We start from the raw sequence: 16,534 nt of genomic DNA on the forward strand, positions 1-16,534 counted from the left end.
TGGACTTTTCTATTACAACAAGAGGAATATTGTGTTAATGGCATCATAGAGTGTACTATAACAGATGCTGCTGTAGTTCTATAGCTGAGAAGTGATGTGGACTTTTCTATACAAGAGGAATATTGTGTTAATGGCATCATAGAGTGTACTATAACAGATGCTGCTGTAGTTCTATAGCTGAGAAGTGATGTGGACTTTTCTATACAAGAGGAATATTGTGTTAATGGCATCATAGAGTGTACTATAACAGATGCTGCTGTAGTTCTATAGCTGAGATGTGATGTGGACTTTTCTATTACAACAAGAGGAATATTGTGTTAATGGCATCATAGAGTGTACTATAACAGATGCTGCTGTAGCTCTATAGCTGAGATGTGATGTGGACTTTTCTATACAAGAGGAATATTGTGTTAATGGCATCATAGAGTGTACTATAACAGATGCTGCTGTAGTTCTATAGCTGAGAAGTGATGTGGACTTTTCTATACAAGAGGAATATTGTGTTAATGGCATCATAGAGTGTACTATAACAGATGCTGCTGTAGTTCTATAGCTGAGATGTGATGTGGACTTTTCTATACAAGAGGAATATTGTGTTAATGGCATCATAGAGTGTACTATAACAGATGCTGCTGTAGCTCTATAGCTGAGATGTGATGTGGACTTTTCTATACAAGAGGAATATTGTGTTAATGGCATCATAGAGTGTACTATAACAGATGCTGCTGTAGCTCTATAGCTGAGATGTGATGTGGACTTTTCTATACAAGAGGAATATTGTGTTAGTGGCATCATAGAGTGTACTATAACAGATGCTGCTGTAGCTCTATAGCTGAGATGTGATGTGGACTTTTCTATACAAGAGGAATATTGTGTTAGTGGCATCATAGAGTGTACTATAACAGATGCTGCTGTAGTTCTATAGCTGAGATGTGATGTGGACTTTTCTATACAAGAGGAATATTGTGTTAGTGGCATCATAGAGTGTACTATAACAGATGCTGCTGTAGTTCTATAGCTGAGATGTGATGTGGACTTTTCTATTACAACAAGAGGAATATTGTGTTAGTGGCATCATAGAGTGTACTATAACAGATGCTGCTGTAGTTCTATAGCTGAGATGTGATGTGGACTTTTCTATACAAGAGGAATATTGTGTTAGTGGCATCATAGAGTGTACTATAACAGATGCTGCTGTAGTTCTATAGCTGAGATGTGATGTGGACTTTTCTATACAAGAGGAATATTGTGTTAATGGCATCATAGAGTGTACTATAACAGATGCTGCTGTAGTTCTATAGCTGAGATGTGATGTGGACTTTTCTATTACAACAAGAGGAATATTGTGTTAATGGCATCATAGAGTGTACTATAACAGATGCTGCTGTAGTTCTATAGCTGAGATGTGATGTGGACTTTTCTATACAAGAGGAATATTGTGTTAATGGCATCATAGAGTGTACTATAACAGATGCTGCTGTAGTTCTATAGCTGAGATGTGATGTGGACTTTTCTATTACAACAAGAGGAATATTGTGTTAATGGCATCATAGAGTGTACTATAACAGATGCTGCTGTAGTTCTATAGCTGAGATGTGATGTGGACTTTTCTATACAAGAGGAATATTGTGTTAATGGCATCATAGAGTGTACTATAACAGATGCTGCTGTAGTTCTATAGCTGAGATGTGATGTGGACTTTTCTATACAAGAGGAATATTGTGTTAATGGCATCATAGAGTGTACTATAACAGATGCTGCTGTAGTTCTATAGCTGAGATGTGATGTGGACTTTTCTATTACAACAAGAGGAATATTGTGTTAATGGCATCATAGAGTGTACTATAACAGAAGCTGCTGTAGTTCTATAGCTGAGATGTGATGTGGACTTTTCTATACAAGAGGAATATTGTGTTAATGGCATCATAGAGTGTACTATAACAGATGCTGCTGTAGCTCTATAGCTGAGATGTGATGTGGACTTTTCTATACAAGAGGAATATTGTGTTAGTGGCATCATAGAGTGTACTATAACAGATGCTGCTGTAGTTCTATAGCTGAGATGTGATGTGGACTTTTCTATTACAACAAGAGGAATATTGTGTTAATGGCATCATAGAGTGTACTATAACAGATGCTGCTGTAGTTCTATAGCTGAGATGTGATGTGGACTTTTCTATACAAGAGGAATATTGTGTTAATGGCATCATAGAGTGTACTATAACAGATGCTGCTGTAGTTCTATAGCTGAGATGTGATGTGGACTTTTCTATTACAACAAGAGGAATATTGTGTTAATGGCATCATAGAGTGTACTATAACAGATGCTGCTGTAGTTCTATAGCTGAGATGTGATGTGGACTTTTCTATACAAGAGGAATATTGTGTTAATGGCATCATAGAGTGTACTATAACAGATGCTGCTGTAGTTCTATAGCTGAGATGTGATGTGGACTTTTCTATACAAGAGGAATATTGTGTTAATGGCATCATAGAGTGTACTATAACAGATGCTGCTGTAGTTCTATAGCTGAGATGTGATGTGGACTTTTCTATTACAACAAGAGGAATATTGTGTTAATGGCATCATAGAGTGTACTATAACAGAAGCTGCTGTAGTTCTATAGCTGAGATGTGATGTGGACTTTTCTATACAAGAGGAATATTGTGTTAATGGCATCATAGAGTGTACTATAACAGATGCTGCTGTAGCTCTATAGCTGAGATGTGATGTGGACTTTTCTATACAAGAGGAATATTGTGTTAGTGGCATCATAGAGTGTACTATAACAGATGCTGCTGTAGCTCTATAGCTGAGATGTGATGTGGACTTTTCTATACAAGAGGAATATTGTGTTAGTGGCATCATAGAGTGTACTATAACAGATGCTGCTGTAGCTCTATAGCTGAGATGTGATGTGGACTTTTCTATACAAGAGGAATATTGTGTTAGTGGCATCATAGAGTGTACTATAACAGATGCTGCTGTAGTTCTATAGCTGAGATGTGATGTGACTTTTCTATTACAACAAGAGGAATATGGTGTTTATTGATAACACAGATTGTACAATTACAATAAGAGAACTTTTAAGATATTAAAAAAATGTCATTTTTACTGCCCAGAGACCATAGTTTCTGAAAAATGTCTTGCCTGATAATTTTTAATAATTTGGAAAAAAAAAAGAATAAAATAATTGACTGTATCAGCTGGTGATTTACACTTAATGTTGTAAAGTGTAAATAAATTATTGACTGCTTTAAATGTCTGATAGTTGGAACATTAAGTTTTTATTTAAAGATTGTAATACCCTACCTATACAATGTTCTTAGTGATGAATTAAGTAGGCAAATAGTACCATGTGATTATGCAGTGTTAACGGACATTTATTTTTTCTCCATTTCTGTTCATTCTGACATTGCCCAGAAATGTGGTGGCATGGTCAAATTCTCATATTATTTTAGTACTCAAAATTAAAACTGTAAAATTATATACTTAAAACTATTTTAAAATGCTTTTCACATGTAGAAACAATGTAGTATTTGGCTTGATTTTCCTAGAATCTTCATCCTCTAATGTTTTAAATAACAAAAACAAAAAAACAGAACAAACCACTTTCTCCTGGAAGTGTGTAGGTACTTGTTGTTTGGGGGTGTGGACATCCTGAATGGTCATACTCTGGGTTGAGTCTGACAGACTCGACTCAACATCCAAGCTATGGTCAAAGCTGAACTTAGTGCCCACTTCTATTTTCTTGAGCCTGTTGGGTGTCGAGGGGAGGGGCTCAGACTTATTCTGGAACAAACACAAATATTTAGGCAGATAAATAAATGAATAAAAACCATTGTAACAACAAAGTTTTTTAAAAACACTTTTATTCTAATAAAACACCATTTCTGAAAAATTTAGGTTTCAAAATTTATAATATAACTTAAAACTAACAACATGGTGCTCACAGGATAACCAAGAGAGCCAAATCGCACCCTGCCGGGGCGCCAAGAGACACCCCTGATTATGTTTAGTTAACGACTCTAATACCCTATTTTATGCGCAGTCTTTTGCACTGTTTAAAACGAACTTAGGCGCCATAGCACTCACATGAAAAATCACACCCTCCTGGGGCGCCGCCCTTGCGAAATTACAAAAGATTTTTTGCAGAAACCTCAAGGAGTGTTCTCATCAACTCCCCAAAGTTTCATGGCAATCGGATGAAGGTGTATATATACACAGTATAGTATATGTGCGTATAAAGAGAAAAATGACACCTCTGACAAGAGTTTGAGGTGGGGGATGGGTGTCATTAAAAAGCAAGGGATTTAGGGTGACACCAACTTTAATGGTTGCAGAAAAATGTGTTTTATAGAATTGGTTTTATTGCTTGAAGTTAAATGCTGTGAAATTCACCCAAGAGAATGGATGAAGTTTATTGACATTATTTTTTTCCTCAATGATTTAATATGTTCCTGCTTGATCACTTGTGGCTAACCAATTATGGGTATAATCTTTAATAGTATTAAATATGTGTAGGCATATCAAAATGCTTTGAATTTAACAAACAAAAAAAAAAGGTATGTTTTAAATTGTTAAACTCAGCTTTAGGATATGTAATGGAACACAAGTAATGTAAATCACAATAATTAAATTGCTTTATGAACTTTTTTTTTCAATTTTATGTGTGATCTGATGTATATAAATATTTAAAGAGATAATTTTAGTTTTTTTGTTCACCTAATAAACTAAAAATTCATAACTCTCCAGTGACTTTTTGAAATTATTTTTTTCTTTTGTGTAAAATATTTTTATTCATAGTATGGATCATTCCATTCAGATTTTAAGCATCTGTATGGATCCTTTCATTCAGATTTTAAGCATTGGTATGGATATTTTCATTCAAATTTTAAGCATTGGTATCCTTTCATTCCGATTTTAAGCATTGGTATGGATCCTTTCATTCCGATTTTAAGCATTAGTATGGATCCTTTCGTTCAGATTTTAAGCATTGGTATGGATCCTTTCATTCAGATTTTAAGTATTGGTATGGATCCTTTCATTCAGATTTTAAGCATTGATATGGATCCTTTCATTCAGATTTTAAGCATTAGTATGGATCCTTTCGTTCAGATTTTAAGCATTAGTATGGATCCTTTCATTCAGATTTTAAGCATTAGTATGGATCCTTTTGTTCAGATTTTAAGCATTAGTATGGATCCTTTCATTCAGATTTTAAGCATTGGTATGGATCCTTTCATTCAGATTTTAAGCATTGGTATGGATATTTTCATTCAGATTTTAAGCATTGGTATGGATCATTCCATTCAGATTTTAAGCATTAGTATAGATCCTTTCATTCAGATTTTAAGCATTAGTATGGATCCTTTCATTCACATTTTAAGTATTGGTATGGATCCTTTCATTCACATTTTAAGCATTGGTATGGATCCTCTGATAAAGATTTTAAACATTGCTGTGGATCCTTTCATTCAGATAATTTAACACGAAGTTCTTTTAACATAAAGAAATATTTTTGTTCACTAGGTTTTATGATCAAAATATTTCCATCCCACTTTTTTTACTCAGCATTAACTTTAAACTTCACTAACATATCACATGTTAGTCTAAAACATTACATGGTTAATTATATGTGTGTGTGTGTGTGTACAGCCCCAATTTATTGACAAAGAATTTTTTCTACAAGTTAGGGACTAAATAAAGGATTTTAAAACTGTTTTGTGTAAATCTTGAAAAATTGCAATAACTAGATAGAAGTCTTTTTTAAAATGTAAATGTAAGAACAGATTTTACTAGTTCTACAGATTGAGTCAGGTTTTAAGCAAAAAATATAATCCAGTGAATGTTTGGGTTAAACATGTTAGTATGCAGGTCAACACATGTTAGGTTATAATCTGATTGAAATAAATATAAGTGAGCTAGTAGAATAGTTGCAGGTGTATAAGTGCCTATGATGTAGAGTTGGTTTGAGCATACTGCTGATATTATTGTAGAGAAATTCAGTGTGTGTGTATGAGAGAGAGACAAATGGAATTTAAACCAGTTCCCATTTTAGAATGTTAAATATTCAGCTTTGCTTTTTTTTTTTTTTTTTTTTTTGGACGAAACAAAATATGAATTAAACATGGCAGTGCTTTGATAGTCAACAAATGTTTGGTTTTTACTGGGTTGGAGCTTTATTCAAGCTAAATACAAAAGTGTGGTTACTTCCCCAATAATTACAGCAGTGGTTCCACAGCAGTGTCTGCGTAAAATTCTTTTTAAATATTATTTTTTCTTCTTTTTATAATGTTTTGGTTTCAAAATGAAAGATAACAGTATTTATTTTCATAATTTCAGGATTTGTTAACAAAAGCATAGGAAATTTTTTGCTTTTTGTTATGGAAGGTCTACAATCTTTTAAAATCAAGAAACAACGTAACGGTATTTATTTATATGACTCGTGATCTTGTGTATGGATCTATACATTTATGAAAAAGACAAGGATTTTCATCCCTAACCTAAAACAGCAATATATTTTCTCTAAAGAACACCCAGCTCAATCATTACACACTGTTAAATTTTATTTAAAACAGCATGCAGCTTTTGGAATACTTTTTGTGTCCAACATGTATCAAATTTATAAAAATTGTTAAAATGGTGTTAATAAAGCTCCATCACAAAAAACAACACAATCATCATTAGTAGATTAATACACACAAATTATGTCAACATATTGAATAAAATACATTGGTATTGAGATAGAGGTAGTGAAATAGAATATAAATAGGTGACATCAGGTTTTTTTTTTGTTTTTTTTTTAAAATGGGTAGCAGTTTAGTAATTATGAATAAAATATTTTTTTTATAAATATTATATGTTTTTGAGGTGTTGTCAACTAACAAAACAATTGTTCAGCCTACAGTAAGATACAGACACAGTACATCAACACAGTTCATCATGGACAACTTCCTTACCATATGATTGCTTCCTAATACTGTGATCTTCCTTTTAACCTTTGGGAACTTAGAAGTTTCCGGCTCTTCATGAGTCTTAGCTGTTTCTTTAGAGTAGTGGGCTTCACTGTTTATCAGAGTTTTCTCCTCTTTAGTTTTACCTTCCTCTGATAACACATCCGTGTCATCCAGGCTAATAGTGTGAAACAACAATGGATTATGCTCGGATGGATTATGCTCCGGTGGATTATGCTCAAGTCGGGCAATGTGGTCATTATCGGTTAATTTGGAATTATTGTTAGTGTTATTTAACAAATGTCTTGTGACCATAATCGTTTCTTTGTGAGCCTTAGCATTTTTTAGTTCCTCGTTTCCTAGAGAATCAACAGATTCCTGAACTTTGTCAACCTCCACATGCTTCAGCTGCCTTAATTTTTCTCTAAAGTCTTCAACAATAGAACCGTTCTCTTCAGTCGGTGTTTTGTGTTCAATCTGTATGTTTACTATGTTGTGGGCCTCAAAGGATTTTAGCTTTTTATTCACATCAGGGGGGATAATCAAATCTTGAAACTTATTTTTAGATTTTTGCTCAACATTTTTCTCATTCTGTTTCTTGTCCTCACCCCCTACTTTTATCTCGAGTTTTTTAATCCTGCTTTCATTACGATTGCTCTGGTCCTCTGCCGGGACCTGGGGTAGGACCCTGGCCGTGTCCTTCTTCACTTCACCATTCACCCTGGCAGCTAACGCAGCACTTCTTTTCTCCGCCTCGACTTGCCAGTCCAACTTTTCCGTGCCCTGATCAAATTCATTGGATGTTCTGGGTTTGGTTAACTTGGCCTTGACATTGAGGATCTGTTCTATGTCACTCTCTGTGCCCCTGATGCCCAAAACATCCACAGACTTCCTGCGTGGGGAGAGGTTGCCAGACACTTTGGAAACGTTTTTGTTATTCAGCACCACGTTAGACATCTCACTGTCTTTCAGCAAGATGCTAACATCGTCTGATTTTGGACGTTCTTTTCTGTCATTTTTCTGTGAGGTGAACTTTGACCTCATGCTGACAATCTCAGACCTAGCCATTTCTTCCCTCAACCTTTTCTTCCTTTCTTCAATATCTACCTTCCACTGAGGGATGTATTCAGACTTACTGGAAATTACTGAAACTTCATTTGGTGTATCATCAGTTCTTGCAGAAATTTTGATTCCAATATCTTTGGGGGCTTCAAAGGCAGATTTCTTGGATGAAAGGTCTTTGTGGGCTTCATTTGATGAGATTTTAGAAGGAATGTTTTTATTGGCTTCATTAGAAAAAGTTTTGACTAGATTATCTTTTTGGGCCTCATTAGAAAAAGTTTTGGCTAAAGTATCCTTATGGGTTTCAGAAAGTGCCGGCTGACTGACGGTGGAAATGTTGCTTTTGGAGGGCCTGGATGGTTTGACAGGTGTGTCATCCACTTTCTTCAGGTGCACATCAAATACAGGTGCATCAGATGCTTTTTTTACCTCTCTGCGCTCAGGCATGACTCGTTTTAACTTGATGTTACTGAGCTGAAGTGAAGTATCCGTCACCTTTGTTGATTCTGTGCTCTCTTTATTGCTGGTGACTTTTAGATCAATTTTGGCAGAGTCCTTTTTCTCCGTAATTTGACTAGAAACGTTTTTTGAGTTTTCTGAAATTCCAGGTTTTGAAACTGAATTTGAAGCACCCTGCATGTCACCAACATTCACTTTTGTACCACTGTTCTTCAGAATTCCCCCATTATTGGTGTTTTCTGAAATTCCAGGTTTTGAAACTGAATATGAAGCACCCTGCATGTCACCAACATTCACTTTTGTACCACTGTTCTTCAGAATTCCCACAAGTGTTGTAGAGGATTTTGGTTTAGTCTGTGAGCTATCATCTGGGATCAGCTGATGTTGTGTTTTCGAGGCACCAGGACCTGGCTTTAAGGAACCAGCAATAGTGAATGGTTCATTGGTTTTGTGAGGAGTATTTGAGGGTTTGGGGGTCAAGTCAAAGCTTCCTGTAGCTCTGACTGCTGGTGCGCTGTTTGAGTCGGTGTGGGTATTAAGCATTGATTTGGACGTGTAGGAGTTCAACATGTCTTTCTTAGATTTGACATCTTTTGCCAGGCTGTTCTGTGAGCTGACTGCACCTTCATTTGAATCAAACTTCAAATGTGCTAATAAACCAGTTTTTTTTACAGGATCAGTTGAGTCATTATGAAGAGAGGAACTACTTTTTATCATTGAATCATTATGAAGAGAGGATAAACCACTTTTTACTGCAGACTCATTATGAAGAGAAGAAGAACCATTTTTTATTGTAGAATCGCTGTGGACAGAGGATGCACCATTTTTTATCGTAGGATCACTGTGAACAGAGGATGCACCATTTTTTATCATAGAATCACTATGAAGAGAGGATGAACCATTTTTTATGGTAGAGTCACTGTGAAGAGAGGATGCACCATTTTTTATCGTAGAATCACTGTGAAGAAAGGATGCACCATTTTTACCCAGGGAGTCACTGTGAAGAGATAAAGCACTACTTTTGGATGGGGTGGCTGATATGCTGGGGGTGGAGGCTGCCCGCCCCCTCACTTGAGAAAGTGATGCCAGAAGCCCAGTTAGAACCTGGCCTTCATTTTTCCTCTCCACAGATAGTGTTATTTCACTGCTGACTGGCAGAGGTGTTGACAGCCTGCGATCCAACTCCTTACCTTCTGTAGATTTGTTGTGGATCAGTTTGGATCTTAAGTTATCCTGAGGCAAGGCTTCATGTTGTTTCCTTATGTGGGTAGTGTCAACAACGGGTTTTTCATTATCTGTGTTGGGGTGGGGTAAAACTGAAGGGGGTGCTGTAGAGGGCAGGGGTGGGGGTGACCCACAAGGGGGTGACAGGGGAGAGGTTTTACTCTCCTGGTCTGCATACAGCTTAACATGAGGGAGCTCTTTAGGTCGTTCTGGTGCTTGCTTCTTCTCTACAGCTTCTGTTTTGATTTTTCTAGGGACGGGTTTGGGTGTACTGTCTTTACTCGGACTAAGCGATGTCTTAGAAGAGTGTAAATCCTCTGCAGAGGTTTGTTTGGGTATCACAGATCTAGGTTTAGCCATTGGCACGCTTTTAGACTGGACGGTGTCAAGCTTGGGTTTCACCTCCGCTGTGACCGCATCCAGATGCTTCTCAGTCTCCTCTGGCTTGTCCTCTAGTTGTCTACTAGAGCCTGAGTTTTGTGCTGAGCTTGTGGTTAACCTGGGCGCTGCAGCAGATTTGACCCCAGAGGAACTGGAGTCAACTGCTGAGGCGGAGGCTGAAAGATTGGGGTACTTTGATGACGAACTTGGTAACACTAGCGAAGTAGATGAAGCACCTTTTTCAGAGATGTCAGCTTCTTTATGCTGAAAGATTAAAGGGACATTTCTTTTTGTGCCCTTCTGAACAGAAGCTGCGGTTTTTTCCGCAGACAGAATCTCTTGGTTTCTTTTCTCCAGCTTGTTAGCCTCTTTACTAGACAACGGCAGGGCATTCTCCGAGGACGAACTACCATGCTCTGAGTACTTCGCTTTGAGACTTTCTAACCTATCTTTGATAGCAGTTTTAGCAGAAAAGATGTTCTTAGGCTGGAATTTGGATTTTTTTGTATCGTCTCTGTCTGGCTCTGGAAGAGAATGCTTCATCCCCGCTGTCTCGACTCTCTTGCTGCTGGGCAAATGCTCAGATGTGGCGCTGGGCTTGACCTCACTGGGCTTACTCATCCTGGAGTCTTCCTTGACTGTCGCCACCACATCACCATGACCTGCCCTGGCCTCACTGGCCACGTAGGAGGGGCTGAGGGGAGCTTCAGTGCTAAGTGACGGGGACAGGAAAGGTGAGCGCGTGTACACCTTGCTGGTGGGGGACATCTCACTGTGACGGTAGCAGGAGCGGTGGAACAGCTTGCCCAGCTCTATGTGGCGCTCCAGCAGGTACACTTTGTTCTGGCAGATGGCACATTTGTCCCCCAGTGATCCAGTTCTGACTGTATCAATGGCCTGGGAACACAAGATTAAAACATAAAATGTCAGCATAGAATATAAGAACAAGTTCTGGTAGATGGGCACATTTGTCCCCCAGTGATCCAGGTCTGGCTGTATCAATGGCCTGGGAACACAAGATTAAAACATAAGAACATAAAATGTCAGCATAGAATATAAGAACAAGTTCTGGTACATGGCACATTTGTCCCCCAGTGATCCAGGTCTCACTGTATCAATGGCCTGGGAACACACTTATACAAATTGAAAACAACATAAATATAAGAAAGTCAACATGGAACACAAAAATATGTTCTGGCAGATGGCACATTTGTCCCCCATTTGCCTGAATCAATAACTTGGACACAAACACAGAAACATAAAGAATATCTGCATAGAATATCAGAACATTAAAATTAAACTCTTGGACATCATCATCAATATAATAACTATATAAAACAGAGAACACCACACACATAAATGAGAACATGTAACACAAAGACAAATACACCTTCAAGAAAATCAAAGAGAGAAAAAGAACAGCAACAAGACAGTGAGCAGACATTAATTCTCTGCATGTCATTACAAGAATAAATGAGTTTACTGAAAGAAAGTTTGAAGATTAACCAATATCTTAATTTTAAGGAAATAATTAAAAAAATTTTTTTTGCATACAGAATACAAAAAACAATTTGTTTTAAATAACGGCAAGAAAAATAACTAAATAACTGAATAACTGAATAATGAAATAAACTACTATGCCCTTAAGTCATCATAAAAAAAGTATTTAAGACAGGCATATTATATTTGAAGAAATCTATTATTCTCTTACTGGGTTGGCATTTTCTTTAGCGTTAGTTGTTGATTTTTTAGATGAAGGTCCTGTGGAGTGGTCATTGTCTGGTGGCCTTTTAGTTCCAGTAGAAGCTTTGACCTTGCCCTTCACACCTGGACCACCCACTGCATAAAGACAGATTGGTCAAGATTAGACAAAAATGGGAACAATACTGCCACTAGTACTAAGCAAACTATCTTTATTTCATTATAGACAATGAGGTAGCAATATTTTCACTAGTATTAAGCTAACAATCTTCATTTCATTAAGCAACTTCTAAATCAACTACTTATTAGAATATAGAATCTTTAGTTTTTTTAAATATTTGTTAGAGCTAGACCTGGCCATAACTCTTATCCCTTAACCCAATATTATGCTATATTAGGAATTTAAGTTTAAATAAAAAACAATATGTTAAGCCTCTCAATAATTTTATCTAACAGTGGAGTGACTGATCTGGACCACGAGAACTCACACTGTGGAAGGGGGTTGAGAAAGTTGTAGTACTGAGACACGTAGGTGATCACACTGAGTTTGTCTGGGACCTTCAACCTGGCCATGTCATCTGCCTCAAGGAATGCTGGGATATTAAGCTCTCTCTCTGCCACCTCAAAGGCCTGGAATGGAAATGATCAGATTATGCAAATGCTGGGAAAGATCTACTGCTTGAATACAATCATCTTAACAATCACTCCTTGTTTCTGAGATTATTTTTTTTTATTTAGAAGACGTTAAAAAAAAAACTTAAAATTTTATAAAATAGACTTACCAATTTGCAGTTCTCAAAAACATTATTTGGGGATAATGACTCATAGTCTCTGAAAAGAAAAAAAAATAACTATAGTTAATGTTTAAACTTTATAAAAGCATTCAACAAAGTAAATCTTAAATTTTTATGTATTTAAAAAATATTTATCATTTATAAAAGATATAGTCTCTGTTACAATATGTTTTAAAACACTGCCCAAAACTTAGAACTAATAAAATAAGAGGTTTTTGCTTATTTCTGAATGATAAACAGTTGATGAAATTTTACCACTGACAGGTTATTAAATCCAACATAGGCAACTAGACAAGGATAGGCAAGGGGCAATAACCAGGGACAAAGGGAAACCACTCTACCAGAAACATACACCACCAGCTGTTGACTAAGGACAGAGCTTCCTGTTATTTGAGCTGCTCTTTCATTACAATTTTTTTTTACTTGTCTTATACACTTGAAGGTGGGATACATAAAAAGCTGGGTTAATTCAAAACCTAAGCTGGGTTAATTCAAAACCAAGTTATTTTTACCAAAGGAAAAACTGACAATATTTCAATACAAAAAATACACAGTGATCAGCACTGTAATTAGTAAGTATACTATCAACAAGAGTTAAGAATACAGTGTGTAAAATAAAGCTGTATATGAAGAACAACAAGACATTGTACTGGCAGCATAGTCTCTTCATAACAAATAGCGAAAACAAACTCTACTCCACCTACCCCACTGAATACTGGGTGGTACATCATCATTTTAAAACCAACCATCTTCCAGCTAGACTCGCATGAGATCTGGCCTGAACCTATGAATGAGGGCACAGAAAGCCATGCCATCCCTCCAGGACGTGGTGAAGTTGTTAGATAAACTCTACTCCACCTACCCTACCCTAGACTCACATGAGATCTGGCCTGAACCTATGAATGAGGGCACAGAAAGCCATGCCATCCCTACAGGACGTGGTGAAGTTGTCAGACAAACTCTACTTCACCTACCCTACCCTAGACTCACATGAGATCTGGCCTGAACCTATGAATGAGGGCACAGAAAGCCATGCCATCCCTCCTGGACGTGGTGAAGTTGTCAGATAAACTCTACTCCACCTACCCTACCCTAGACTCACATGAGATCTGGCCTGAACCTATGAATGAGGGCACAGAAAGCCATGCCATCCTGAAGTTGTCAGACAAACTCTACTCCACCTACCCTACCCTAGACTCACATGAGATCTGGCCTGAACCTATGAATGAGGGCACAGAAAGCCATGCCATCCCTCCAGGACGTGGTGAAGTTGGCAATGTCCACGTGTTCGTAGCCCTCCGTCATCCTCTTGCACCACATCTGCAGCCCTTTGATTTTGGTCATAGCCATGGCGACACAGGGTGGGCCTTCCACTCACTGTCAAGTTTATAGATAACTTTAGTGCAAGTCACATATCACTACCACACAATAGATGACATACAGTAGGATTGGGGGGACATAGAAAATTAACAACTAGACAAATTATTTAAGTATATTTCACACTTGAACAATAAAATATGTATTTTTTTTACCTCAAGATCAAAATGTGTGTAAAAAAATGTATTTACATTTTATTTAAACAATAAAGTATAGATTTAATTTAAAAGAATGCTTTTTTTTTACTATGTTGTATAACTGCACATCTCTTAAAAGAGATAAGTCTTCCTGTGTAGCAATAACATATTCACCAAAGTTTATTTAAAAAAAAAAAACTATTATTCTAATTTGCTATTTAATCAGCTGTAACTTTAAAACCAATTACTGGGCTACTTGAAATGAGCTCTAGCCATATTTAAATGACATGTGTTGCAAGAGATTATCTAATGTGTGTACCAGAGATAAATCCACAAACTCACCAGATATAGAATGAAGAAATTATAATTCAGCAGCAAACTGGGGTGAACATGTTCTTAATTGTAACTGGTAAAGCTTGATACATTGCCTAAACTCTCTGAAATACAAAGTTTAATGGCTTTAGTCTATTGTATTATTAACTACATGTGTACATTATATATATATATATATATATATATATATATATATATATATATATATATATATATATATATATATATATATATATATATATATATATATACGTATATATGTCTATATATGTATATATACAGAAGTATTTATATATGTATATATGTATATATACAGAAGTATTTATATATGTATATATATATATATATATATATATATATATATATAGACGTATTTATATATGTATATATATATATATATATATATATATAGACGTATTTATATATGTATATATATATATATATATATATATATATATATATATATATATATATATATATATATATATATATATATATATATATATATATGGGGGTGGGGAAGGTAGTAGATGTAAGTTTCAATACTGGACGTTCGCACAAAAGTACAGAACAGTGTATCTTGGTTAAGTGTAGCTTTTTAACTAATTCACCATCCCAAGGGATAAATTGAGACGTAGGTCAAGGACGGCTGACACTGCCATAATTAGAATTAAAATGTGATTTTAAAGTTGACGCTGATTTGACTGTATACCAACCATTAAAAATAGAATCGTAAGTAGGCTGTCATGCTAAAAAACCAGCGTGTCTTATGAGTAATAAACATTTTTTTTTTAATTCGACCGTCAGTAAAAATATACGAAAGATACCACGACGGTTTCGTCTGCTAGATAAACAAACTGGCGGGAAACTAATAATCTCGTGACCGGAAAAAAATCTTTAAGGCACTTTAAAAAAAGACTGTTACTATAAATAACCCGGTGTACCCTGTAAACAAAACATAAGAAAGAGATATCATTCATTATACTGTAAGAAGTGTGTGACGACACGAGAGACTTCATCAATATGCTATTTATAACATAAGGAAGTCAGACAAATCAATGAACACCGGGCATGTAGGAAGGCAGGTAACAACAGATCGATATTAAGACAATGGGTTCGATTAGCCTTGGTTGTGTTGTATTAAGTGATCTAATGATGAATGAGTAGGCCTACACTGTTAGTTTATCTAGACCATCCAGGTAGTCGCGAGACATGGGCGTGGCCGATGTTGGGTTAAGTAACGTAACAACTAAAAAGTTTGTCAACACCGCGTTTACAAAAAAATCACGTGACACGCAACTGAAGAAACTATATATGAATCTTTAAGATTATGACGGGGAAAACATATCCGATGACGTCTTCATAATAAATGTGTATACTTAACGAGTAACTACCGTATTTACGTCAGTAGCTGTACTCACCAAGTGGTTTGTTGTGATGGCATTGTTTACATTACAATAATACGTTCATCCACAAAGTAGTTTATTTATTTTTTTAAAGTAGTATCCGTAAACAATACGACAAACGACACCGTAGGTTAGTCAAATGACAGCACGGGCTAGATAACTGACAGCACAGTTTAGCCAAATAACACCACAGGCTAGTCCAAATGGCACTAGAATAAACGATCCCGAGTTAACACTGTCGAGGGTTTGAACTGAACCACGGCCAGAGAGCGCAGGATGTTTGGTTGAATGAGACATCGGGTGTGTGGGCCCCTCCCTCCCTCCCTACACACGGCAAGTTCCCACACACGGTACCGGCGTTTGGCCGTCCCCAACACCACCTGTTCCCCTCCCGCAGCGGCAAGTCAAACACCCAGACAGCGGCACATGCCCTAACCCAGCCAACCATAGCCGAGCTTGCAACCGCGTTGATATTTGTTCTGCTGCGTTTTCCCATGCACATTTTTTTTAAAAAGCTACGTGTACCCGCAACATAACCATTCAGCACCAAGTGACAGGTGATCTATCCCCCCCCCCCTCCGTTAACTAACCCTCCCACATCAAGGTAAACAGCTTGACTTGAGGAACCCAGATATGACCCAACAGATATACTTCCAGTCATTCAGCTACAGCACCAGACATGCACACCATTAGTCACACAACC

General features: G+C 36.7%; 1 protein-coding gene across 5 annotated transcripts in view; it reads right to left on the reverse strand.

Moving 5' to 3' along the window:
- The window catches only part of LOC131953269 (uncharacterized), a 35,850-nt gene that overhangs the window by 7,733 nt on the left and 11,583 nt on the right, over positions 1-16,534 (reverse strand). For 3 of the 5 annotated variants that reach the window (XR_009388612.1, XM_059316382.1, XM_059316383.1), the window contains exons 2-8: positions 14,435-14,529; positions 13,780-13,955; positions 12,567-12,615; positions 12,273-12,414; positions 11,795-11,922; positions 6,964-10,980; positions 3,611-3,793 (exon numbers count right to left, since the gene is read on the reverse strand). Coding sequence is in view for 4 of the 5 variants with exons in the window: in XM_059316382.1 (XP_059172365.1) it covers positions 3,611-3,793; positions 6,964-10,980; positions 11,795-11,922; positions 12,273-12,414; positions 12,567-12,615; positions 13,780-13,928 (4,668 nt within the window). In the remaining variant the exon portion in view is untranslated. Of the gene's footprint in view, positions 1-3,610; positions 3,794-6,963; positions 10,981-11,794; positions 11,923-12,272; positions 12,415-12,566; positions 12,616-13,344; positions 13,411-13,779; positions 13,956-14,434; positions 14,530-15,846; positions 16,098-16,534 lie in introns of those variants that run through there. The other 2 variants (XM_059316384.1, XM_059316385.1) reach the window with 2 other exon arrangements.

The sequence above is a fragment of the Physella acuta genome, unplaced genomic scaffold (genome assembly GCF_028476545.2).
Source record: "Physella acuta isolate Inbredline_101_S28 unplaced genomic scaffold, ASM2847654v3 ptg000915l, whole genome shotgun sequence".
Lineage (NCBI taxonomy): Eukaryota > Metazoa > Mollusca > Gastropoda > Physidae > Physella > Physella acuta.